Genomic DNA, 27,054 nt, shown 5'->3' with positions numbered 1-27,054 from the left:
GCTCCAGACCGATGTCAGAAAAAGTTAACAATTGTATTTCTTGTGGGAAGCAAATACCTCATAAGGATTTTCACTCTTACTGTATTCCTTGCCTAGGCCCTGACCACGACGTTGCTTGTTGTTGGTTTTGTGCTAGATTTAACCAATGCACTATTAAGCGTCGGTATGATTTTGCCTTTCATTACTTCGGCCGAAGATTCAATTATACAATGCCAGCGGAAGAACCGACGACCGGAGTTTATAAAAAACGCAAGGATAAAGACAAGGACAGGCATCTGAGGTCCAAAACTGACGATGAGGCTTCCGCTAAGCTAGTCGTCGGTTCGCCGGTTCTCAGTGAGGCGCTTTCGCAGCCCCTGACACCCGCTACCTCAGAGCCACAGGCCGCTTCTGACTCCCTCGTGGAGCCGACTGGGCCTCTGGAAACTCAAGGTATTGGATCCTTGGAAACTATTCCCTCAGATGGGTCCGGAGCCGCTGTGCAGGCATCGGCTTCTGAGCGTGTTTTCAGACCTACACAGTTATATGTAAAGCCATCTTCAGCTTCTAAGCCAAAGACTAAAGCAGCTCTAAAGACAAAGAAACAAGTACAGCATTCTCCAGGACAGACTTCCTTGCCTAAAAAACAGATGCTTAAAATGGCCGAAGACCTTATTACTTTGATCAGGGGTTCCCATCCCCCTCCTGATAAGAGGCCTAGGCAAGAGACAGAATATGAATGTTCAGATCAGGTTTCCATTTCCTCTGATTCCTCCTCTGATCAGGAATATTCCCTTCCTCCCTATGAGGACTCTGATGCTGAAGAATCTATCCCTTCAGCTTCTCCTCCTGAAGATTACTCCTTTGGGGAAACCCTGCATACTATGAGGGAGTACTTTCATTGGGAGAGCCAGGATTATTCAGAATCTAAGAAAAGGCTCCCAAGATTTTCTTTTACTTCCTCAGCACAGGCCCCTTGCTATTCCCCCTGTTCTGGACATTGTAGATGATGCTTTTTCAGAGTCCGGCCTGTCTCCAGACTCTATATCCCCTGCACCTGTTAAGCCAGACAGATACTACAGGGTCCCATTTCTACACAAAAACCCTGCTGCTGACCCAGAAACCATATCTCAGGGTCCTAAGGGAGTCAAGGCTTCCACTGCTAAAAACCCTGTTCCCTCTGATAGAGATTCAAGGGCACTGGATAGATGGGGGAAAAAAGTTTACACTTCTGCTACTTTGGCTGTAAGGGCTTTAAATTGTCAATTTCATATGCTTAAATATCAGAAATACTTAATGTCACTGTTAAGACAGAAAATGTTGGCTAGCTCTGAATGTCCAAAAAACAAGGAAATGCAGGATTTATTGCATGCAGCTGAACAAGTGGGAAAACCATACTTTGCAATGTGGTTTTGATTCTTTGGAGGCCTCCTGTAGGGCCGCTGTAACGGGTCCTGTGATTAGGAGGCATGCTTGGTTAAAGGAACAGAATCTGCCTGATCATGTTAAAGCAAAATTATTAGATGCTCCATTACAGCATGATACTTTGTTTGGTGTTAAGGCAGAAGAGGTGTTGAAGAAAATGGAGGATAAAGCGAAATCTATGCAGATAGTTAAGGATTTCTTTCAGGTACAGCCACCCAAATTTAGCAGGAACTGGCCTTCAAAAAATTGGTCCTTTCCAGTGGTAGATAGGCCACAAAGAGGCAGATCCCAGCCCCAAGGCTCATACAGGCCTAAACAGTGGGGTGCTTCTACCTCCAAAAGCGGAGAAGACAAATCTCAATCTTATAGGAAACAGTCCCAATGACTTTCCTCTACCAGTACCAAGCACTTATCTTTTAGACGCCCCCTTAGGGGGAAAACTAGCACTTTTTTCACAAAACTGGCACGTGATCACCCAGGACAAATGGGTCTTGAATATAGTGTCTCAGGGTTACAGGTTCCACTTTCACACCCTGCCAAAGGCAAAAGGCATGCCAGACCTGCCACACAATCAATGGGCAGAGGCACAAAAGCAAGTTTCATCCCTCATGGACATGAGGGCCATTCAGCAAGTACCACTACAGGAGCAGGGACAAGGATTTTACTCACGACTTTTCTTGGTACCCAGAAAGGACAAAGCCTGGAGACCAATACTGGACCTGTCTATTCTAAACACTTTTCTGGACATTCCAAAATTCAAAATGTTGACTCTGCAGCAGCTTCTGTCCATGCTGGGCAAGAAGGCTTGGCTTGTAATCTTGGACCTAAAAGAGGCATACCTGCATGTCCCAATCAGACAATCTTGCAGAAGATACCTCAGATTCATAGCTGGCTCAATGCACTACCAATTCTCTGCACTGCCCTTTGGCTTATCTATTGCGCCCAGGGTCTTCACAAAATGCCTGGCACCAGTAATTGCTTTTTGCAGACAAAGTGGAATTCAAATATATCCCTACTTGGACAACTGCCTTATTCAAGTAGAGAACAAGGACATTCTACTAAAGCATCTGGTGTTTGTAAAAAGATTCTTAATGTGCCTAGGGTACACAGTAAATGAAAAGAAATCAAAACTAGTGCCCTCTCAAGAGATAATATTCCTGGGTGCAAGCTTAAATACAACTGCCCAGATGGCTTATCTCATGCCAGACAAACAAAGGCAACTGACTTCTTATTTCGAAATGTTGGCAACAAAAACCCAGTTATCTGCAAGAAAAATTCTGCAGGCTTTGGGCTTCATGGCATCCTGCATTCTGTTAATTCCATATGCAAGACTGCATATGAGGAAACTACAATGGTATTTAAAAAGTGTTTGGACTCAACATTGCCACAGCCTGGAAAAACTAATTACCCTCATTCCCTGCCTGCAACATGAGTTTCGATGGTGGGCACAAGCCTGTCACCACAACAAGGGACAGCCTTTCACTCTACCCACTGCTAGGCAGACAATAACAACAGATGCATCAGATTATGCCTGGGGTCCCACATGGCAGGAAAATGTATTCAGGGCACATGGCCCATAAGCCAAATGCATCTTCATATCAATCTAAAAGAAATGCTGGCTGTCCAGAATACCCTGACAGCTTTCAAGGATCTGCTTCATCCAGGACAACTGCTGATAAAGACAGACAATACCACAGTCATGTGGTACATAAACAAGCAGGGAGGCATGCATTCCTACCCCCTCTGCAGACAAGCCATGATTTTGTGGAACAAAGCATTGACTTATCAAGTGCACCTGCAAGCACAATTCCTGCCAGGAAAGACAAATACTCTGGCAGACGAACTAAGCAGAAACCTCATGGATCCTCATGAGTGGAAACTAGATCCACAAATCTTCAGCATAATAACAAGGAAATGGGGATGCCCAGACAAAGATCTATTTGCCTCCCCTCACAACTGCCAACTACAGAGATTTTGTACAAGGACTTTACCACAAGCTAGCATGGAAAGTGGAAAGTGGATGCTCTGTCATTCAGCTGGAAAAACCTTACAGTATATGCCTTTCCTCCACTACCTCTCCTCCCCAAGGTACTCCTAAAGTTCAGACAAGAGAAGCCAAAAATGATCCTGATTGCCCCAGACTGGCCATGCCAGGACTGGTACCCAATCCTAAAGAGCTTGTCTCAAGGCCCAGCCTGGACATTACCTCAAATTCCTCATTTACTGACCCAGCAAAACAATCAGATATTGCACAGCTGACTCAGAACCCTAAATCTGGCTGCATGGCGGATAATGTAACCATTCGGAGCACACCTCTCTCTAAAGCAGTTATGGATGTTATTCTGGAGACCAGAAGGCCCAGCACCAGAAAATCATATGCAGAAAAGTGGAAGAGATTCTGTGCTTGGAATCAGGCACAAGGAATTGACATGCTTGTACCAAATATTCCTCAGATTTTACAATATCTTACTGAGATGCTGAACAAAGGCCTATCCTTTTCATCTATTAAGATACATGCCTCTGCCATTTCAGCTCATTACAATACGGACCCACCTATTTTTTCACATCCACTACTAAGGCAGTACCTCAGAGGGGCCAAAAACATAAGACCCCCAAGAAGAGCACCAATACCTGCATGGGACCTCAACTTTGTCTTGGAAAAACTCACGCTGCCTCCTTTTGAGCCAGCCAATATAGCTGAAATAAAATTCATATCATGGAAAACAGCTCTGCTCTGAGCAATAACTTCAGCAAGAAGAGTCTCAGAGTTACAGGCACTAATGGCGGTTGAACCTTTCACAATTTTCCATCCGGACAGGGTTTCTCTGAGGACGAACCCAACATTTATGCCTAAGGTAGTGTCCAGTGTGGCTCTTAATCAAACAATTCACTTGCCTACCTTTTATCCAAACCCACAGAATAAAGGGGAGAGACTTCTACATTCTCTGGACATACACAGACAGCTACGCTTCTACTTGGACAAAACTAAAGCTTTCAGGAAGTCAGAGCAACTCTTAGTGGCATATGCTGCAGGATCTCAAGGAAAAGCTATCTCAAAGCAGACTATTTCCAAATGGATAGCCAACTGCATTCGTTTCTGCTATTCTCAACATGGCAAATCAGTGCCTAAGGGCATCAGGCCACATTCAACCAGAGCAGCAGCTACTTCAGCAGCCTTCCTCAGAGGAGTACCAACCAAGGACATTTTGGAGGCTGCAACTTGGACTTCAGTGCACACTTTTACAAAGCACTACCACTTACCCCTTTACTCTAAATCCAGAGCAGGCTTCGCCACTGCAGTTCTGCAGGGTCTCATAGCCTCTCCTAATTCTATTTAGGCCCAGCCACCCAACTTCAGCTTTGGGATTCAACCCAAGTGTAATGACTGCAACAGTGAAACACGATGAACATAGTACAGTTGTGTACCTACCATAAATGTAGATGTTCGAGTGTATTCACTGTTGCAGTCCAGATTACCCTCCCACCATCCCACATTCTTTGCTGGGACTTATCTGTACTTCTCTATTCTTTACAACCTATATGGTGTATTTGCTTATAGATGAATATTATGTTTTATCTTGGTGCATGCTCTTTTATTGGCATAATTTCTTAGCCTACCCTTCGGGGGGGCACCTGACATCTGGGGCAAGAAAAACTGAAGAAAATGACAGCTGCATCTTTTATACCCCTGGCGCACTGACGTCAGGGAAGATGCGACAGCAACCGACGCCGGACCAAGACATTGGAATTCGGGCCGACTGCGGGTAGCCTGCCAGCAGGATAACCAAGTGTAATGACTGCAGCAGTGAATACACTCGAACATCTACATTTATGGTAGGTACACAACTGTACTTTTTATAACCTTCACATTGCTCATACTGCTGCACTACTGGCAAACATGCATTTTTCATTTCTAGAAGGGAAAGATTGTGTTGTGTGCACCAGAGTTGGCATTATATATGAGATGATGATTTTAATTAAAAGCTGTTATGTATGAATCGTACGCCAGGAGGTTTTGTTGGAGAACTTGCTGGCTTGAGAAGTACAGGTAGTGTACATTTAAGGAGTTAGTGTCCATTCATGTTACAGTAAGGTAGGTAATACAGATTGGAATAAAAATTCACTGCTTTCAGTCATCAAAGAAGCTCTCAGAATCAAGATATAGTGACTGATATTTTAGCTCACTTGTAAGGAGGGTGGTGAACGTTCTTTTGGTAATTATCATGCTTGTTGAAAGCTTTTCAGTGGCATAAAATGACAGCCATATATGTGTTGAGTGTCACACATGAATGTCTTCTGTCATGAGTTTCATATGTTATCTGCTTATTGTCATAACGGAGTCAAACTCTTCCTTCTAACACGGATAAGAAGACGAAAAGAACAGCTAAGCTGTACTCGGAAATCCATCCCCTCCCTATCCTAGCACATGTTTTTGTTTGCAGGTAGATTTCAGTACTTTTAATCGAAAATATTAAAGATTAATCCAAACTGAAGATGAGTGACTTTAATAATTGGCTTTCTGAGGGGGTGCAGTATTTGTCAGCATGGAAGGAGATGGTCAACAGACCATGCTGCTTTGCCAAGGATGGTCTTCACCTCTCCCCTTTAAGCTTTCGAATATTAGCTAAAACATTTCCTCCCCCATATTGCCTTTTATAGGCAATGGCATACTGAAAGTACCTCCGACATAGCAAATCAAAACCAAGAAAAATCTAAAGGTATTACTGCTCAGTGCTACAAGTCTAAACAAAAACTCCACTCCGTAGAAGCTCTCCTCACCATAGAGAATGCCAACGTCTGTGTGGTCACTCAGACATGGTTTAAAGCTGCAGAGAGCACACCAGCAGTGCAAGGCTATAATGCCTTCTACACATTTGCACCTGCTACTACACAGACAGGGACAAAAGATGGAGGTGTCTCGATGTACATCAAAAATAAATATACCTCAAGGCTGGTTAGACAGGACAGTATTTGAGCTTCCAAGTTCAAATTACCATACGCAAAACTCAAATACCATTTCCTTGCAAGCTATAGGGCCCACTCTATGACCCAGGAAACTCATAACATGCATTTAAACTTATTGGAAACATTCCTCATCCAACCTAATACCGTATTCTTGGGCTACCTTTATTACCCCACTGTTAACTGGGAATCCTTTATGACATCAGATATACAAGCAGAGAGATTCCTGGTTATTGTAAATACAAACTCCTTGAGCCAGATTGTCAGTACACCAACAAAGGGGTTCAACCAGGCTGGATCTGGTCCTCAGTAATATTGGAGAGTGCTGCACACTCCCTAGTGTAATGCCTAAAATGGTCTCCTTTGAAGTAAAAATGAAACCTGGAACCCCAGCTACCCCTGGAACATTCAGGAACTACTACATAGTTAACTTCCTACTATTAAGTGGTAACCTAGCAAAATTTCAAGCCCCCATAAACCATGAGAACACTGTTCCCTACACAGAACTATTTACAGAAACACTATACAAACATGTTAACTGCATAGAGGCATCTGTATCCACAGGAAGAAGTACAGAACTAATTCAAAAAATAAGCAACCCTGGTAGAATCACATCAATAGTCTGTGTGACACAACTAATTAAATCAAATAAATAAAATCAGGAGGTGCATCACCCAGCAGGATAAAAGCATTCTCATCAAACTAAACAAACAACTCAGAGGACAAATAAAGTGTACCAAAGCCAAATTTGAGGTAAATTTGTCCTCCCAGACCAAGGACAGCCACAAGGCATTCTTTAGCTATGTCCGCATCTTCAAAGGCAGTGAACAATTGTGTACAGAGCTCATTGTAAATGGAGCCACTTAAACTGAGCCATAAGATGTAGCAAACCTACTGGCCAACAATTTCAGCTCCAACTTTATCCCTCTCTTTCCCCATCAACCTTTCCTCAGGAAATAACATGAAATATAACTCCCCCTCCGATCACTAGGGAACAGGACGTTAATGCTGTCTCTAAGGCCAAGAACATCGACTGCATCAGTGGGCTCAGATGATATCCTAGGATGCCTTCTAAATAGCATGAAATATGATCTGTCAGGCCCTCTGGAATTGCTATATAACTGCAGTGTGCCTCACGAATGGAGAACACCAAAAGTCATTCCTCTGCACAAAGGTGGGCCGTCTGCAGATCCTGGAAACTACAAACCCGTAAGTCTCACTAGTAGTCTTTATGCAAAACCATGGAAAGTAGTATAATGGAAATGATCAGTAATGACAATAGGAAACCTCCAGGCACTGGACCCACCCCAATTTGATTTAATCTAGGACAGGTCATGCCTGTGCAACCTGGTGGACTACTTTGGGAAGGTCACCAAAGCAATAAATGAGAGCAAAATGGTTCACAGTCACCTACCTTGATCTGGCCAAGGTAGTTAACACAATACCCCAGTCAAGCATTTTTGGCAAACTTAAGAGGTTAGGTACAAACCTTTGTGTGACCCAGTGGATAGCCAGCTGGATCACAGGCAAGACCTAGGAAGTTTGAATTGAGGAGTCCACTTCTGCAAAGAGGCCATTCACAAGCAGAATCACAAAGGGATCAGTCTTGGGACCGTTCCTTTTTGGCATTTACTTTTCTGAAGTCAAAGCCAATGTCAGTGGCCTCTGGTTGACTAAATTTGCAAATGATTGCAAATTAGGAGCTGTCATTGAATTGCCCACAGACACAAATACTCTCTGGGAAGGAGTAACACAGACAAACAACTGAATTTCCAGCTTTAGACTAAAACTAAATGCCAAGAAATGCATAGTAGTATCCTTCAGGAAGTCATCCGCCCCTGGTAACTATCATATTTACAATACACCTCTAAGAGTGGGGACACATACAGACAGTAATCTAGCCTTTGACCATCATGTGTCTACAGTAGTGAGTAAATCATTCTGTGTTGTGCAACCTGTAAACAAAGGTATGGCATCTAGGTTCAAGGAAGTCATTGTCCCATTGTATTCGGCATTCATCAGACCTATCATTGAGTACAATGGCCCCTTTGGTATGTACCTAAACAGGCATATCCAACAATTGGAATGTCCACAGAGGTTCCACGCTAAAAGAATACAGGGAGTGAGTAAAATGTCCTATGCGGACCACATCAAGGCTCTAACCCTGTATTTTGTCTCCTACAGGCTGTTGAGGGGAGATCTGTGCTTGGCATGTAAGGCATTGTCAGACCCCACTCTGATGGAACTCCTGCATGTCCACAAAACAACAAAACAAATAGCACCAGACTTACCCATTCTAAAGTCTTAAAACTTGCCTATGATATATACTGTATAGGACCTGCTGGAGAGAGAGGTATGTATCACACAGGCTACCCCTTCTCTTGAACAGCTCCCCATACATGTGAAGCAGCATTCCTCCCTACCCCAATTCAAGTGTAACTTGGGCAATGGGATGGGGCACAGGAAATTCATCCCTTGTTTGGCACCTCTATCTCTAATGGACACAGGCAGCAGCCCTGTACCAGAACTTGTCAGAGATTTGGGATGCATGGTTAGGCATAAAAAGTCTACAGCAGAACTAGTAAGGGAGACTGCTAGAAAGGTGCTTGGTGTGACATCTGGACAGAGGAAGGAGGACAAGGAGACCTGGTGGTGGAATGAGGAAGTACAGGAGAGTATACAGAGGAAGAGGCTGGCGAAGAAGAAGTGAGATTGTCAAAGAGATGAAGAAAGTAGACATGAGTATAAGGAGATGAGGCGCATGGCAAAGAGAGAGGTGGCGAAAGCTAAGGATAAGGCGTATGGAGAGTTGTATGAGAGATTGGCCCTGAGAAATAGCCCTGCAAGGACAATAAAAGGAAGATAGTATGTGTTTTTATAACTTCTGTCAATAAAAGCTGCACTGTATAAACTTTTGTAGGTTTTGAAGTACACCTTCCTGCTAGGGAGACCAACAGCCATAATCTTCCAATTTCTCTTCTTAGACCACCTTCCCTCCTACACCACTATACATACCTAGTATCCCTTAGGTCCTCCTCTGTTTACAAGACCAGCTACCTCCTAAAGGAATCTGTTGTAGCTATACAGCCTTTGGCCACTAAGTGGCACCCTATCCTAGATCTAGCATTCTGTCTACATATACATCATACACGGATATAACACTCCTTGCTTGTAAAGTCATAGTCCCACTTCATTCCTCTATCACCTTACTCTGTACCAACTCAGCTACCCTCCCCATATCCCTACTATCAAGACTAACACCTTCTACCCTTTTCCACCTTCACTTCCCTTAACCTCAGCTCTCCCCTGATTGTTCTCCTAGCGCTCACTACAAGCACTCACTCCTTCTGTAGCTCTACCCACTCCGCTCCCCATACCCTGCCCCCAATTCCCACCTGCCCCCAGTGCATCTACATTTATACACACTAACCACACCCTCTATCCTTACAATCAGTTACATCAACCAACCCCTTAAAGTGCTACAACCCACTTCCTACTACTCATTATCCAACTGCATCCATCCCTGTATACTAACCTACGTATTTCTTCTACTGTGCCACCTATCATTACCCTCACACACTTTAATCACTTACTTCTACTATCAGTACTTCCTCTTTTAGCTGTACCTTATCGTTTTACTTTTTATGAACACCTTAACCACCATCAATCTCATATCCCCACAAAACAAACCTTGACACCAGCACTTATCTCTTCTAGCTATAATCAAACATCCCTTCCTCCAAACTATTTATCAGCCAAATTTCATAGACTCACTCATATCACATACCACAGCACCAAAGCTAGAAAGCCTCTGAACCTTATATGTAAAGCTTTACTTTTTAATCTGTCAATACAAGTCCACTCCCTAATTGATGGGGACATACACCCAAACCCTGGCCCAAACCATACAACTACCACATCAACCTCTACTAATGCACATCTGATAACGAAACCTCCTAACTCTCTCCTAATAGCTCACCTCAATATTCGAAGCATTAATAATAATGTTGCCCACCTACATGCCGTCATGGATGTACATTCATTCGACATCCTCTGTCTCTCTGAAACATGGCTAAAGCCAACAATACAAGACACAACTGTCATCCCCCCAGGTTATAGTATCCTCAGACTGGACCGTAACAAGAAAGGAGGAGGAGTAGCTATTTTATATAAATCTGAATTACAAGTTACTGCCATAAACTCTAAACCTCCTCTGACTGGTAATGCCGAAATTCTCATCTCCAAAATTCAACTCAACAAATGTAAATCCATTTACATCATCTGTATCTACCTTCCCCCAGGCAACAATATTAACACCTTAGAGGCTATCTTAAGTTGGATATCCTCCACCTACCCACAAGAAACCATAATTCTTGGGGACTTTAACATAAACTGGTGGAGTTGCACATCTGATCAGCCTACTACCCATATCAACCTACATGGTTTCAAGCAAACCATTACATCCACCACTAGAACCAACAAACATAATAGCAATGACAGCACCCTAGATTGAATTCTTACAAATAGTCTTACAAATAGTCATAACCAAACTTATGAAGTAGGGACACTCCCTGAAGATATAAGTGATCACTCTCTCACCTATTTAATCAGATATAAGACTGACATTCCAAACCCAGCCATTTATAAGAAAATAAGGTCCATCAAACATTTCAACCCCAACAACCTTCAAAAAGAACTCAAAGCTTGTGACTGGTCACCCTTGAAAAACCTGCCATTAGATGATGCTGTTCAATACTTCAACACCAAATTTTTAACCATACTGGATTGTCATGCCCCAACACGAACAATACGAACTAGGGCCAAACCAGCCCCCTGGCTCTCCAAAACTACCAAACAAAAAATCCTCCAGAGAAACAAACTCTGGCTATCTGGCGTACAACCAAAAACCCAACAGATCAAATTAAGTTCCGACAACTAAGAAATGAAACTAAAAAAGCAATATTGTCAGATAAAAGAAACTTTTACTGCCAGCTCCAACAAACCCGCCAAAATAAACCTCAAAAATTCTGGTCCGGCATAAATAAACTATTGCACCCAGGTCGCACTATTACTCCCACCCCTTCAGGTTCCAATCTCAACAGCCCTATTCAAATTGCCAATTCCTTTAACACTTTCTTCACAGACACCATTCAGTCTTTAGCCAAACAGTTATCGCCTGACACTACATCTGCTGCTAACTCCATCCCTAACACCCCATTATTTCAATTCAAACCAGTTCCAACATCCCTTATCTGCGCCCTCATTCAGAAACTCAAACCCACAACCCTTGCTGCAGATCTACTACTTGCAGAATACCTACAAAAAACCTCCAAAGCCATAGCCTACCCCATATCCATTCTCATTAACAGAACTATTTCAGAAGGTACTATTCCATCAATCTGCAAAATCTCACATATCATCCCCCTGCACAAAGGTGGGAATTCCAAAGAGCTTTCTAACTACAGGCCTATAGCAATTCTATCCCCACTAGCAAAAATCATGGAGAAGTGCATTCACAAACAACTATTAAACCACCTACTAGAAAACAACCTACTGGCTACCTGCCAACATGGTTTCAGACCATTTCATAGCACCTCTTCTGCTCTCTTATCCTTCACTGACTGCATTAATAAATATCGTAATAATAATACTCTATCCTCAGCCCTGTTCATTGATCTTTCAAAAGCCTTTGACATGGTTAATCACCAACTACTCATAAACACACTAAGAAACTTTTCACTGGATCCACTTGCCATACAATGGTTCCAGTCTTATTTAAATAACAGGCAACAGGCTGTATTATGGGAGAATAACCTATCTTCCCATCTCCCAATTACCCTTGGCGTTCCTCAAGGCTCCATATTGGGTCCTCTCCTCTTTTCTATTTTTACTAATAACCTACACTCTGTATTACCTCAAGCTACCTGTATCCAATATGCAGATGATTCAACACTCATATGTTCAGCCTCTTCTCTATCACAACTTCAGTCCCTAACCCAAGATGTGTTTAGCACAGTTGAAAACTGGCTTCTTCACCGCTGTCTCATCCTCTACCCAAACAAAACAAAAATGCTACTATTTACTCCCACACGCAGAGCCACTCCACTGCATTTCACTGTTACATCTAGCAATGGTACTATAATTACTCCTGATTCCACCACAAAACTACTTGGACTACTAATTGATAACCTCACCTTTGAACCCCACATTAACAACACTATAAAAACAGTAAACAAGAAACTAGGTTCCCTCTACAGGATCAAACCATTTCTAACTCCACTAGCCAGGACCACCATTGCCCGTACCCACTTAATCTCAACCCTACTATATGCTTGCCCTATCTACACAAGACTATGCAAAAGCAATCTGAACAAGCTAGCCAGTTCATACAACAACATTGCTAGATTTGCAACTAGTTCCACCTATAGAACCCATCATTGCAATAATCTGAATCAACTAGGATGGTTAGAACTAGGATGGTTAGAATTGTCAAATCTTATTCTGTTCAACCAACTAACTATTGCCCATAAGATACTGCATCATCCTACAAATACTCCTATACTTACTAACTTAATCTCCCCCTACTTTAACCTGAAGACCCTGCGCTCATCTAATAAAATACTGGTAAACACAAGTAAAACCAATAATCTAGCTGGAGACTCTCTGTTCTCTAGCACAGTGGGCAAAATCTGGAACTCCCTCCCAAATGACCTAACCTCCCTACCCTCAACTACCTTATTTAAAACCAAACTCAAGCCATACCTTAAATCACAATGGCTGTGTCCCTGTGTTAACCCAGACTAACTAACTCCCTTGTCACTGGACACTAATCTCCTCATCCACTTTAACTCAATGATCTTTTACTAACAATATAGTGTGTTAACTCTTTTAGTGTAATATTTACCTATTTCACATACCTCATATATTATTGTCAGTATATCTATACCCAATTTGCAAGTAAGATTGTGTTTCTTAATTACTCAGAAGCTATAAATGTAATTTACTAATATGTACTTGACATTGTCCTTATTGTCTTTTATCCCTTACTAATAGGCTTTGATGTAATGTACTATTTGTACTTGCCAAATCATGGTAATGTACCTATGAATTTGTATTTTGTTTTTTTTTCTATTCTAATGTGTGGAGCTTTTCTCCCCGGGCCTCCACTGAAAATGGACATAAATCCAGTTGGACCAGCCTGGTCAACAAATGTAAAATAAATGTAAAATAAATAAAATACTAAAGAAGGAGAAAAGGACCAGTACCGATTGGCTAGACAGAGGGACAGAGCTGGGAAAGATGTGCAGCAGGTAAGGGTGATAAAGGATAGTGAGGGAAACGTACTCACAAGTGAGGAGAGTGTGTTGAGTAGATGGAAAGAGTACTTTGAAGGGCTGATGAATGAAGAGAATGAGAGAGAAAGAAGTTTGGATGATGTGGGGATAGTGAATCAGGAAGTGAAGCAAATTAGCAAGGAGGAAGCAAGGACAGCTATGAAGAGGATGAAGAATGGAAAGGCTGTTGGGCCCAGATGACATACCAATGGAAGCATGGAGGTGCTTAGGAGAAATGGCAGTGGAATTTTTAACTAGATTGTTTAATGAAATTTTGCAAAGTCAGAGGATGCCTGAGGAGTGGAGAAAAAGTGTTTTGGTACTTATCTTTACGAATAAGGGTGATGTGCAGAGCTGCAGTAACTAGAGAGGGATAAAACTGATCAGTCACAGCATGAAGTTATGGGAAAGAGTAGTGGAAGCTAGGTTAAGAAGGGAGGTGATGATTAGTGATCAGCAGTATGGTTTCATGCCAGGAAAGAGCAATACAGATGCAATGTTTGCTCTGAGAGTGTTATTGGAGAATTACAGAGAAGGTCAGAAGGAGTTGCATTGTGTCTTTGTAGACTTGGAGAAAGCATATGACAGGGTGCCTAGAGAAGAGTTGTGGTACTGTATGAGGAAGTCGGGAGTGGCAGAGAAGGATGTAAGAGTGGTACAGGATATGCACGAGGGTAGTGTGACAGTGGTGAGGACTGCAGTGGGAGTGACAGATCCGTTTAAGGTAGAGGTGGGATTACATCAAGAATCAGCTCTGAGTCCTTTCTTATTTGCAGTGGTGATGGACAGGTTGACAGATGAGATCAGACAGGAGGCCCCGTGGACTATGATGCTTGCAGATGACATTGTGATCTGTAGTGAGAGTAGGAATCAGGTTGAGGAGACTCTGGAGAGGTGAAGATATGCTCTAGACAGCAGAGGAATGAAGGTCAGCAGGGCTAAGACAGAATATATGTGTGTAAATGAGAGGGAGGGTAGAGGACTGGTGAGGATGCAGGGAGTAGAGTTGGTAAAGGTGGACAAGTTTAAGTACTTGGGATCAACAGTTCAGAGTAATGGTGAATGCGGAAGAGAGGTGAAGAAGAGAGTACAGGCAGGGTGGAATGGGTGGAGAAGAGTGTCAGGATTGATTTGTGATAGACGGGTACCAGTAAGAGTGAAAGGGAAGGTCTACAAGAGGGTAGTGAGACCAGCTATGTTATATGGGTTGAAGACAGTGGCATTGACAAAAAGGCAGGAGTCAGAGCTGGATGTGGCAGAGTTAAAGATGTTAAGATTTGCACTCGGTGTGACTAGGATGGATAGGATTAGGAATCAGTATATTAGAGGGTCAGCTCATGTTGGACAGTTTGGAGACAAAGCAAGAGAGACGAGATTGCGTTGGTTTGGACATGTGCTGAGGAGGGATGATGGGTATAGTGGGAAAAAGATGCTAACGATGGAGCTGCCAGGTAAGAGGAAAAGAGGAAGGCCTAAGATGAGGTTTATGGATGTGGTGAGAGAGGACATGCAGGCGGTTGGTGTAACAGAGCAAGATGCAGAGGATAGGAAGAAATGGAAAGAGATGATCCGCTGTGGTGACCCCTAACGGGAAAAGCTGAAAGATGATGATGGTTAGGCATAAAAAGGCTTGTCATTATCCTAGTAAACACCTATGATTGCATTTTACATAAAGTCAACTGCTACCTTGTTGATTCTTTAGTGATGTGACTACAGTGTGCCTGTTAACAAAATGTGTTTTTTTTGGTGGGGGGGTCTGAAAAACATAGTCAGAAATAGGACATTTATGTTTATGTATATGAAAAGTTGACAGCAAAAAGGTCTGTTTAGCCTACTCAAGTTTCCTCTTTTATGCAGCACCTGTTTGCAGATGTTCATCGTGCATACAGCTGCAGTAATCACAGATGGGTTCTCCGCCGTCAGGCGGGTCCTCGGTCGGCCGAATTCCAAAGTCTAGGTCCAGCGTCGGTTGTTGTCGCTTTCACTCCCGACGCCATTTTCTCCAGTCTTTTTTGCCGCGCGGTGCCCGAAGCAGAAGTAGTTCGCAAGTGCCGGTCGGCCAGCTCCTGAATTTACGAAAAATTGGAAACCGAAGTCTTCATTAAAGCTAAGTACCCCGTTGGGGAAACTTTTCTTGCCGCAGACCGATGTCAGAAAAAGTTAACAATTGTATTTCTTGTGGGAAGCAAATACCGCATAAGGATTTCCATTCCCTCTGCATACCTTGTTTAGGCCCAGACCACGACGTCTCGGGCTGTCGCTTTTGCGCTACTTTCAATAAACGCACTATTAAGCCGCCGGGAGTTCGCCCAACACTTTTTTGGTAAAGCCTTTGATTATAAAATGTCGTCGGAGACTCCGACTACCGTTTTGTTCAAAAAACGTAAGGACAAGGACCGGCACGCGAGGCCCGCGGTCCCCACCGACACCACGCCAAAACTGGCTACACGTGGTCCGGTTCTCAGCGAGATGCCTATGCAGTCCCTGACTACCGACGACACTTCTTTGGCGGTGTCTTCTGTAACCGAGACCACAGGTACCTCGGCCCAGACCCAGACTACAACCACCGAAACCACTGTGAGCGTTGAGCCTCCTAATGTGGACAGGTCCACTTCCACCCATGGTGTCTTAAGACCCTCATCTTCCTTTTCCATTGAGGCCTTTACCAAGTCCAAATCAGCCAGGCATCCCAAGAGGCCTGTTGCACAGGGCCCATCTCCAGGCCCCATGCCTAAATAGCAGATGCTTAAAATGGCTGAGGATTTAATTACTCTTATCAGGGGTTCCCAACCCCCTCCAGACAAGAGACCCAGGGTGGAGGAAGATTCTCCCTCTTCTGATCAGGGCTCCATTTTATCAGAACATTCTGATGTAGAGGAACACTCTTACTCCCCTTTTGAAGATTCTGATGCAGAGCAGTCCATTCCTTCTGTATCTCCTCCTGAGGATTTTTCTTTTGGGGAAACCTTGCACACCTTGAGGGAACACTTCCATTGGGAAGGCCAAGACTTTTCTGATTCCAAGAAAAGACTTAGGGAATTTCTTTTGTTACCTCAACACAGACCTCTGGCGATACCTCCTGTTTTGGACATACTTGATGATGTTTATTTGGAGGCTTGCCTTAATCCGGATTCCCTGCCTCCTGCCCCAGTCAAGCCTGATAGGTACTACAGAGTTCCTAACTCTCACCAATTTCTTTACAAAAGCCATAATGCTGACCCTGAAACCATTTCTCAAGGCCCCAAGAGAATGAAGGCTTCTACTGCTAAGAATCCACTACCTTCCGAAAGAGAGTCAAGATCCTTAGAAAGGTGGGGAGAAAAGGTATATACCTCGGCCACCCTAGCCATGAGGGCCTTAAATTGTCAGTTTCATATGTTTAAATATCAGCAGTTTCTGTTATCACAATTAAGAAATAAAATGTCTCAACCTGAACAACCAGATTTGAAGGAGTTGCAGGATATGATGCATAGTGCAGAACAAGTGGGTAAACGCACCTTACAATGTGGCTATGATGCCCTAGAGGCCTCAAGTAGAGCTGCTGTTACAGGATCAGTCATTTGTAGACATGCCTGGCTTAGGGAACAAATCTTGCCTGATCATGTGAAAGCTAAACTATTAGGTGCTCCTTTACAAAAGGATGTGTTATTTGGTACTAATGCTGAGGAGATACTACGGAAAATGGAAAAAAAAAGCCAAATCTATGCAAACTGTCAAAGCTTTTCTACAGGTTCAACCACCACGTTTTAGCAGAAATTGGCCTTCTAAAAACTGGTCCTTTCCAGCCACTGACAAGCCCCAAAGAGGTAGATACAGGCGCACAAGGGGCAGAGGACAATCACAAGGATCATATAGAGGCAGGCAATGGCAAACTCCAGCACCAAGAGGTGGCGAAGACAGTGCACAACAATACAGGAAACAAACCCAATGACTTCCTCCTTTCCATGCCAAGCAAGTCTCAGCTGGCAGCACCCTTGGGAGGAAAACTGGCATTATTTACAAGAAATTGGCATATTGTCACAACAGACAAATGGATCCTGGACGTTATAAACAGAGGCAACAGATTTCATTTTCACACTCTCCCACAAATGAGAGGCATGCCAAACCTGCCACACAATCAAAGGGCAGAGGCACAACTACAAATTTCAAAGCTCATAGACATGAAAGCTATTCAAGAGGTACCTATTCACGAGCAAGGTCAAGGTTTTTACTCCAGGCTATTTCTGGTACCAAGGAAAGGATCAGACTGGAGACCCATTTTGGACTTATCCATCCTAAACACATTCTTACTCGTACCAAAATTCAAGATGCTCACATTACAGCAGCTTCTTCCCATGCTGGGCAAGGAGTTTTGGCTGGTAACATTGGACCTCAAGGAGGCATACCTGCATGTCCCAATCAGACAAAGCTGCAGAAGATACCTCAGATTTCTTGCAGGTTCAATACACTATCAATTCTCTGCATTGCCCTTTGGCTTATCTACTGCGCCCAGAGTATTCACAAAATGCCTGGCATCAGTAATTGCCTACTGCAGACTTCAAGGGATACAAATTTACCCTTATTTGGACGACTGCCTGATCCAAGCGGACAGCAAGCACATACTTCTGGAACATCTGACTTATGTAACACGGTTACTGCATTCTCTGGGATACACAATCAACAAAGAAAAATCCAGGCTAACACCATCTCAGAAAATAACTTTCCTGGGTGCCAACTTGGACACAAACACCCAGATGGCCTACCTTATGCCAGAAAAACAGGGGCAACTAACTCAATACTTCAAAATACTAGCAAATTGTGCCAGGCTTATTGCAAGGAAAATCCTGCAGGCTCTGGGCTTCATGGCATCTTGCATTCTTTTAATCCCATGTGCAAAGTTGCATATGAGGAAACTTCAATGGTACCTAAAAAACCTTTGGCCTCAGCACAGCCACAGTTTGGAAACAATAATACCAATAATTCCATGTTTGCAAAAGGAATTTCTATGGTGGGCCCAAGCAAGTCAAACAAACACAGGTCTCCCATTCTGCAAGCCTCAAGCAAATCAAGTCATCACAACAGACTCCTCAGATTACGCCTGGGGGGGCGCACATGACAGACAGGTGCATTCAGGGCAAATGGTCCCAAAAGGAAAAGCACCTTCACATCAATCAAAAAGAAATGCTAGCAGTGATAAATGCAATTACAGCTTTCAAGGACTTTCTGCATCCAGGACAATTATTGATAAGAACAGACAACACCACAGTAATGTGGTACATAAACAAACAAGGAGGAACACATTCATACCCCCTGTGCAGACTAGCCATGACACTTTGGAACTTGGCTGTGGAATGGCAAATCGAACTTCAAGCACAGTACTTGCCAGGTTTGGAAAACACGCTGGCAGACAATCTAAGCAGAAATATGACAGATCCACACGAATGGAAGTTGCATCCTCAAGTGTTTACAAAGATAATCCAAGCGTGGGGGAGGCCAGACATAGATCTCTTCGCCTCCCACAGGAATCATCAGTTGGAAAAGTTTTGTTCAAGGACCTTTCATCCAAAGGCCTGGAGAGTGGATGCCCTTTCATTCAGTTGGACAGCATGGACAGTGTACGCTTTCCCACCTCTGCCTCTTCTGCCCAAGGTGCTCTTGAAAGCAAGAGCAGACAGACCGAAGATTATACTGATTGCTCCAGACTGGCCAAGACAACACTGGTACCCACTCCTGAGGAGCCTAACACATACTCCTCTCTGGTCCCTACCTCTAATGCCTCTTCTGCTGACTCAGCACAGCTACAAAACTCTTCACAGTCAGCTGAAAACACTCAATCTCGCTGCATGGAAAATTCCTTAACACCACAACAGACTCTACTCCCCAAAGAGGTGCAGGATGTCATTTTGGAGGCCAGAAGGCCATCTACTAGAAAGGCTTACTCCGCAAAATGGAAACGGTTTTGCTCTTGGAATGAGAAAAAGGCCAGGACCCTAGAAAACTGAATTTGCCTCAGGTATTACAGTATCTAGCTGAGCTGCTGAACAGTGGACTTTCATTTTCCTCCATAAAAATCCATGCCTCAGCCATTTCTGCAGAATTCAACACAGATCCACCCTTATTCTCTCACCCACTCTTAAGACAGTTCCTCAGAGGGGCTAAGAATATAAGACCACCAAGGAAACAACCAATTCCAGCCTGGGATCTTAATTACATTCTAGAAAAATTAACATTGCCTCCCTTTGAACCAGCTGCCTCAACAGATTTGCAATATTTGTCCTTGAAAACAGCTTTCCTTCTGGCCATTACCTCAGCTCGTAGGGTTTCGGAACTACAAGCCCTCATGGCTGTGCAGCCCTTTCTCATCTTCCATCAGGACAGGGTTTCCCTTCGAACCAATCCGTCATTTATGCCTAAAGTGGTATCCAGAGTAGCTTTAAATCAAGCCATACACTTACCTACCTTTTACCCCAATCCTCAAAACAAAGGGGAAAGGCTGCTACACTCCTTAGACATCCATAGACAGCTACGTTATTATTTGGACAGAACAAAGCCTTTCAGGAAATCAGAACAACTTTTTGTGTCCTATGCTGTAGGAGCTCAAGGGAAGCCAGTTACCAAACAGACAATTTCAAAATGGATAGGCCACTGCATACGGTTTTGTTACTCCTATCATGGAAAATCTGTCCCTACAGGCATCAGATCCCACTCCACCAGGGCCACAGCTACCTCTACAGCCTTCCTCATAGGAGTTCCTACCAAAGATATTTTGGAGGCAGCCACTTGGAGTTCTGTGCATACCTTCACAAAACACTACCACCTACCTTTATATTTCAAAACTAGAGCAGGCTTTGCCACTGCTGTGTTGCAGGGCATTCTGGCTCATCCCAGTTCCACCTAGTGCCTATCACCCTGTGCGTAGCTCTGGGATTCCACCCATCTGTGATTACTGCCGCTGTATGCACGATGAACATAGTACAGTTTTGTACCTACCATAAATGTAGATGTTCGAGCGCTAATACAGCTGCAGTACAGGTTTCCCTCCCTCCTTACCCTCTTGGTAAAGGCCTAGGGCCTAACCCCTCTTCATACAACCTGATTGGGTTATCCTTCTATGGTATATTTGCTTGCAACTACTGATTTTTGGTTATATTGCATTTCATATATATAATTATAATTTATGTATTGCCTTCCTTCTGGGGGCACCTGACATCTGGGGCAAGAAAGACTGAAGAAAATGGCGTCGGCTGTGTCTTGTATACCCCTGCCTCACTGACGTCAGGAGTGAAAGCGGCAACAACCGACGCCGGACCTAGACTTTGGAATTCGGCCAACCGAGGACCCGCCTGACGGCAGAGAACCCATCTGTGATTACTGCAGCTGTATTAGCACTCGAACATCTACATTTATGGTAGGTACAAAACTGTACTTTTTGCCTGTCCTGGGGCTTCTGCACTGTTATATGTGGCACTGTATTTGCCACCCTGCTGCATGTTTTTTTTTTCCTGTTTGAGAATTCTTTCTTGTGTTGCCCCATCTCTACGTTTTGAAGCTGCTGTCCTTCCTCTTTATTCAGTAACCCTTTTCATGTATTATGCCTGCTGTCATACATACTTCTGTCATCTTCCCTTTCCTTCTGTGTTCCCAGTGCAGAAAGATTTAGCACTTTTATATACCCACTGTAATGTTTTCCTCAGCAAACCTTGGACAGACTTATTTTATTTATTTATTTTATTGCATTGCATTTGTTTCTCGGGAATGTCCACTGGGTGTAAAAGAGCCCATTTTCAGTGGAGGCCTGGGGAGAAAAGCTCCAACAAGAACATAGATACCGAAAAAATTTAAACATTAATTGGTACAGAAGTAGAAGCAGTGTTTCACATAGTGATTACAGTAATATGTACAGAATATATACATCAAAGCAGGAATTTAGTTGGTTGCCAGATCAATTCAATCATAGGTATAAACATAGATATATTAATCAGTATTATTGTACCAGTGTCAACAAGTGATGAAAAAAAATAAATATGAAGAAAGTATCATCAGTCACTAGTAGCAAAAAGCATCGGAGTTTAGTTATCATATAAGGAGAAGGAATTGGTTAGGTTATAGAGCAGGTATGTAGCCAGGAAGAGTTGAAATGGCTTGTTCCAGTTTATTTAGTAATGGTATTTAAAAAAGGAATCTTAAGTTGTGCATGCTGTGCCTTGTATGAGCTGTATTTAATGCTTAATCTCCATTTGTCTGTGTTGTTTACAAAGCACCAAAGATTTTATGAAGAAAACTCGGCCTTGCGAGAGCAGCTACAGCAGATGGAACGATCTCGACAGCCATCATTTGAAATGACACCACTGCTGGCTCAATTGTTCAAGGAGATGTCCCATTGCCTATTTGATCTAAGAGCTTTATGCAGTATCCTTACTCAGCGAGCTCAGGGCAAGGAGCCTAACCTCTCCCTGCTGCTGGGAATTCAGTGTAAGTTTCATCAGTCTTTCTCAAATGCATGCCTGTTTTGTGTAGGTAAGGTCACACTTTTATGTGCAATTTATATTGTGCCTTGTCAGTCCATTTATAGTTTAATTTTATTTGTTCATATAGCTGTAATGTAAAGATTTTCGACCTTGCTGTTATGAAACAGGATCACAGAAAACATTCACTTTTATCATTGATGCTTGACTTCTTAATGCCATGCTTTAATTTCAGTGGTATATAGGATGACTGGCCAAGCTTTTTTATTCCCCAGTTTTTATTTAGCTATTTATCCACTGCATTCTGCTTTGTTGTAATGCCCTGGTACTTTGAAGGATGGCGGATAAAAACCTTTGAACATTGACTTGATTTAGAAAAGCAGATGCTCTCATTGTTACTAGTCATTTGCATGTGTCAGAAGTAGGTTTCATGCACAGGCAGGAAGAATGTAGAAATCCCAGTATTTGTTAATGTCCTATTCCTATGTTGCAGTATTCTTGGTATGGGATTTTTCGCCTCAGGTGACCTGTACATCGGGTCCTGTACAAAAGCTTCAGCTTGCCTGTTGTAGTTGTGTGAAATGTCACACGTAGGGCCATAAACCAGGGACTTTAAATGTGATGTCTGCTCGCACAGATCTCAAAACTTTTCAGCTGCAGATGACTGACGCATCGTGTGCTTCGCTTCTTCACCACAAGATGTCTAAAAGCTGAGTACCCCGTTGGGGTTTTCTTCTTTAATTTCTAGCTAAAGCTTGGTTTGTTGTAGTTATACTTGGCTGATGTCAGCAAAAAAGGGCAAATGCCAATGCAGGCGCCAGATACCCCATAAAGACATGCATAACCGCTGCATTTTTTGCTTAGGCTGGGAGCACGATCAGAAAGCTTGCTCAATCTGCCAATCTTTCATTCCTAAGACCCTTCACAGCCATCTGGCTGCTCTAAATCTCTACCTGGAAAACCAGTGGCTTAAAAAATTAGTTCTTAGGATGGATCGCCGCTTTGCTATCGGACACCCCACCAGCTACCGATTTAGGAGTTGAGGGATGTCTGACGGATCCATCGACTTCTACTGTGACCTTGGAGGAAGCTGCTTCACAATTGATGACCGGCACGTCCCCGGAGCTAACCCAGACACCGGCTACCACCGACGTCAATTGGGGAACCAGACACAGCTGGGCCTCCAGCCAGGATCCCTCCACCAGATACTGCTATCGTTAGCCAAGCATCCAACTCCAGGCCTTCTCTGTCTACCCCAGTCAAAAAGAAACAAAAAACTAAATATTTGGCTACACCTGCAGAAGGCCTGCCTGATTGGCAGTCCTTCACCTTTTCCTTAATGCAGGCCTTTCTGGCCCTTAGGCCCTCAGCCTGTTCTCCAGCTACCCTTCTTCTGCTTAGCCCTAGGCCTTCCTCTGCCTCTTCTCTTCCACCACTTACCTCACAAGAGAGGGAAGAAGAGCAAGAGACCTGTTATTCCTCTTCTGAGTAATTTATTTCTTACACTTCCCAAATTGCCTCCCCACAAGAGTATTATTCACCAGATGATGAATCTATTGAGGGAGACCCCCCCCCCCCCAGAGGATATCACCTTTGGTGCAACCATCACCAAAATGAACGAATACTTCAAATGGGACACCTCACAAATGTCTGACACCCAAAAGAGTTTTTTTGAGCTTTTACAAGTGGAATTTCCCTCCACTTCTACCATTCCACATGTCATCCCTGCCTATTTAGATGCCTTTGCCTCTGCATCAAAGACACGAGATTCTCAGCCACCTGCCTCTAAGAGGCCAGACCGCTTCTACAGTGTACCTGATTACCAAAAATTCTTAGTCAAGCCTCCCGTGCCTGATCCTGCTGTGATTGCCATCTCACCAGATAAACAATTCAGACTCATTTTGTCTGCTTCTCTCTTACCTACGGACAAAGACAGCAAAACAATAGATAGAACTGGAAAGAAGGTCTACACCTCTTCCACATTGACTTTTAGAGCCATCAGCTAACAAACCCATATGACCAGATATGCTTTGGACCTGGTCTCTCATGCCACTACTCTGCTGGCTGCTACTCCTGACTGAACCACAAAAGCTGACATCTCTTCCAAACTTTGTCTGGCTGCCCAAGTAGCCAGACACTCAATTAGATGCAGCTATGATGCTGCAAAGGCCTCTGCTCGCTCTGTAGCATCTGCCTCTGTTCTCGGGAGATACTCCTGACTTCATCTGCAACACTTACCTGAAGACTTCAAGTCTAAAATTTTAGATGCCCCCTGGACGCTGATTTCCTGTTTGGCAAACAATCAGCAGACCTGTTAAAAAATCTCCAAGAAAAGAGCAAGGAATTGCAAGACATCAAGCATCTCTTGGTGTCCCCAATTTCCAAATATTACAGGAATTACCCTGCCAAGGCCACCTTTGTCAGATGAAACCCACCCTCTTATGGACCTACCTCTTCCAGACAAAGAAGAACCAGAAGACAAACCACTACCAGGCCAGCTGCCTCTCAGCCTCCCTCTAGACAGCTCTTTCAAGACAGAGGAGGTCCCAACAATGCGTGACTGCCTTGCCCTCCTCCCCCTTTCCACCTGCTTCTCCCACTGCCTCCTTTTTTGGAAAACCATCATCACAGACTATTCCTGGACCCAAAAAAAATGGACCATGGAGAGCCATTCTAGACCTTTCCTTCTTAAACCTATTCTTAAAAGTACCCACCTTCAGAATTTTGTCCCTTCTAAGTTTACTTCCTGTTATACCGGTCAAGGCTTTCATGGCCACACTCAACCTGCAAGAAGCCTACTTGCACATACCCATTCTACCCTCCCACAGAAATTGTTTACATTTCTCTGGACCCTCCTCTCATTTCCAATTTACTGCTTTGCCCTTTGGTTTGTCCACTGCCCCCAGAGTGTTCACAAAATGTCTGGCACCAAACTTTGCCTATTACAGAACACATTTATCCCTACACATCCCTATCCTCATTTATATTTATCCTTACCTAGACAACATCCTGATCCTAGTAGACTGCAAAGAAACCCTATTAGTCCATCTAGAGTTCACCATGTGCCTACTACAAAGTCTGGGGTTCACCAGCAACCTCCCAAAATCATCCTTGACACCAGAACAAGACAAAATATTTCTGGGTTGCAGGATCAAAATGGACATAATGAAAGCCTTTCTTCCTCAGGACAAGGTCAGCTCCCTGACCTCCCATTTCAAAGCCCTGCTGCAGACCCAAATAACTGCAAGGCAATTCCTAAGGGCTCTGAGCCTAATGGCAGCCACCATCCCCATACTTCCACTAGCCAAAATGCACATACAAAAGTTACAGTGGTATCTAAAAAATGTTTGGTCTCAACACCAACATCCTCTAGAACAAGAAATAACTCTCCTGTCCTGCCTAAAGGTAGAAGTAATTTGGTGGAATTCAGCAAGTCCTGCTCAACCAAGGCCTTCCTCTGCTACCTCCTCTCCCAACCCAGGTTATGCATACAGATGCATCAGACTCGGGATGGGGAGCCACAATGGCATCCTACAGAGTCAAAGCAAATTGGCACCCTTCCTTAAGGAACAAACATATCAACGTGAGGGAAATAACAGCAGTCCTTCAAGCACTTAAAAAAACCTTCAGGCCTTTGCTGCTACCAGGTATTCTCCAAATAATAACAAACAACACCACAGTTATGTGGTACCTCAACAAACAAGATGGAATAAAAGTATACCACCTGTGCAGACTAACCTTACCGATATGGGACCTAGCCTGTAGACACAACTTGTCCCTGCAGGCATCCTACATCCCCTTGCAGGACAACAAACAAGCAGACCTTCTAAACAGGACATCTTCTCCACAGCATGAATGGATGTTGGACAGGAAAGTCTTCCTAGACATTGTCCACCGGTGGGGCACTCCTCAAGTAGACTTGTTTGCCTCCCCCCAGAACAGACAACTGCAGACCTTCTGTTCCAAGACCTACTTCACTCTAGCTTGGAGAGTAGACACTTTCAGCATTTCTTGTAAGGGAAGGTTTTTATATGCCTTTCCTCCCTTCACACTAACTCAGAAAGTCCTCCTGTAAATCAGGCGAGACAAACCAAAAATCTTGTTGGTGACTCCCTACTGACCAAGGCACCACTGGTTCCCCCTTCTTTTCAAGTCTAGCCAAGGACAGTCACCACAAGTTACCCCACAAGGTGGACCTTCTGACACAAAAAAGGGAGCCCTCATCCACCCACACTTGCAGATGTTGTCACAGACACTGTGAGTGATAAACTTCTAATTCCCTTCAGGCACCACTACTCAGTGGATGTGCTTTCAGTCCTGAGGGAGGTCAGGAAACCTACTACAAGAAAATTATACTTGGCTAAATGGGAAAGATTTACAAAATAGTGTCTGGACAAGGGCAAGGACCCATGTATTGCAGATCCTCCTTAGTTCTTGCATATGTGTGTCAGCTAGTAAAAGGCAGAGACTCTCTTACTCTTCAGTGAAAGTTCACCTTTCAGCAATTTCAGCCTGCCTGCCACTAGACTCTCCCCTACTAGCCAGGCTGGATGTAAAGCTATTCTTAAAAGGGGTCTTACACATTAGACCTCCAAGAATGCCCATCCCACCACCCTGGGACCTTAACTTCATTTTGGAAAAACTAACCCAGTCTCCATTTGAACCTGCTAGTGTGGCTACTCTGCAGATGTGCACATAGGTTCATAGGTTGGTACTAGGCTATAGGCCCTAGGGCCTGTACAAGCCTAGCCATAACAGTTCCCTGGCTATTTCTTCCCACAGTATTTACTTCCCTGGACCCCTCTCTAGCAGGGCGACTGACGTGATCCCCGGGGTGAATTTCCTATCTTCCATCCAATCATCAAGGTCCCTTTTGAAGAGGACCAAAGAGCCGCTCTGCTTGACATATA

General features: G+C 43.7%; 1 protein-coding gene across 1 annotated transcript in view; it reads left to right on the top strand.

Annotated features, from left to right (window-relative positions):
- The window catches only part of CEP85L (centrosomal protein 85 like), a 1,265,215-nt gene that overhangs the window by 1,123,220 nt on the left and 114,941 nt on the right, over positions 1-27,054 (top strand). Inside the window, exon 13 of the mRNA XM_044074367.1 lies at positions 21,938-22,151. Within this exon, the coding sequence (XP_043930302.1) occupies positions 21,938-22,151 (214 nt within the window). The remainder of the gene's footprint in view (positions 1-21,937; positions 22,152-27,054) is intronic.

This window comes from Protopterus annectens, chromosome 1.part1 (assembly GCF_019279795.1).
Source record: "Protopterus annectens isolate FY-2018-M chromosome 1.part1, PAN1.0, whole genome shotgun sequence".
NCBI lineage: Eukaryota > Metazoa > Chordata > Ceratodontiformes > Protopteridae > Protopterus > Protopterus annectens.
This window is presented reverse-complemented; position numbering and strand designations above follow the sequence as displayed.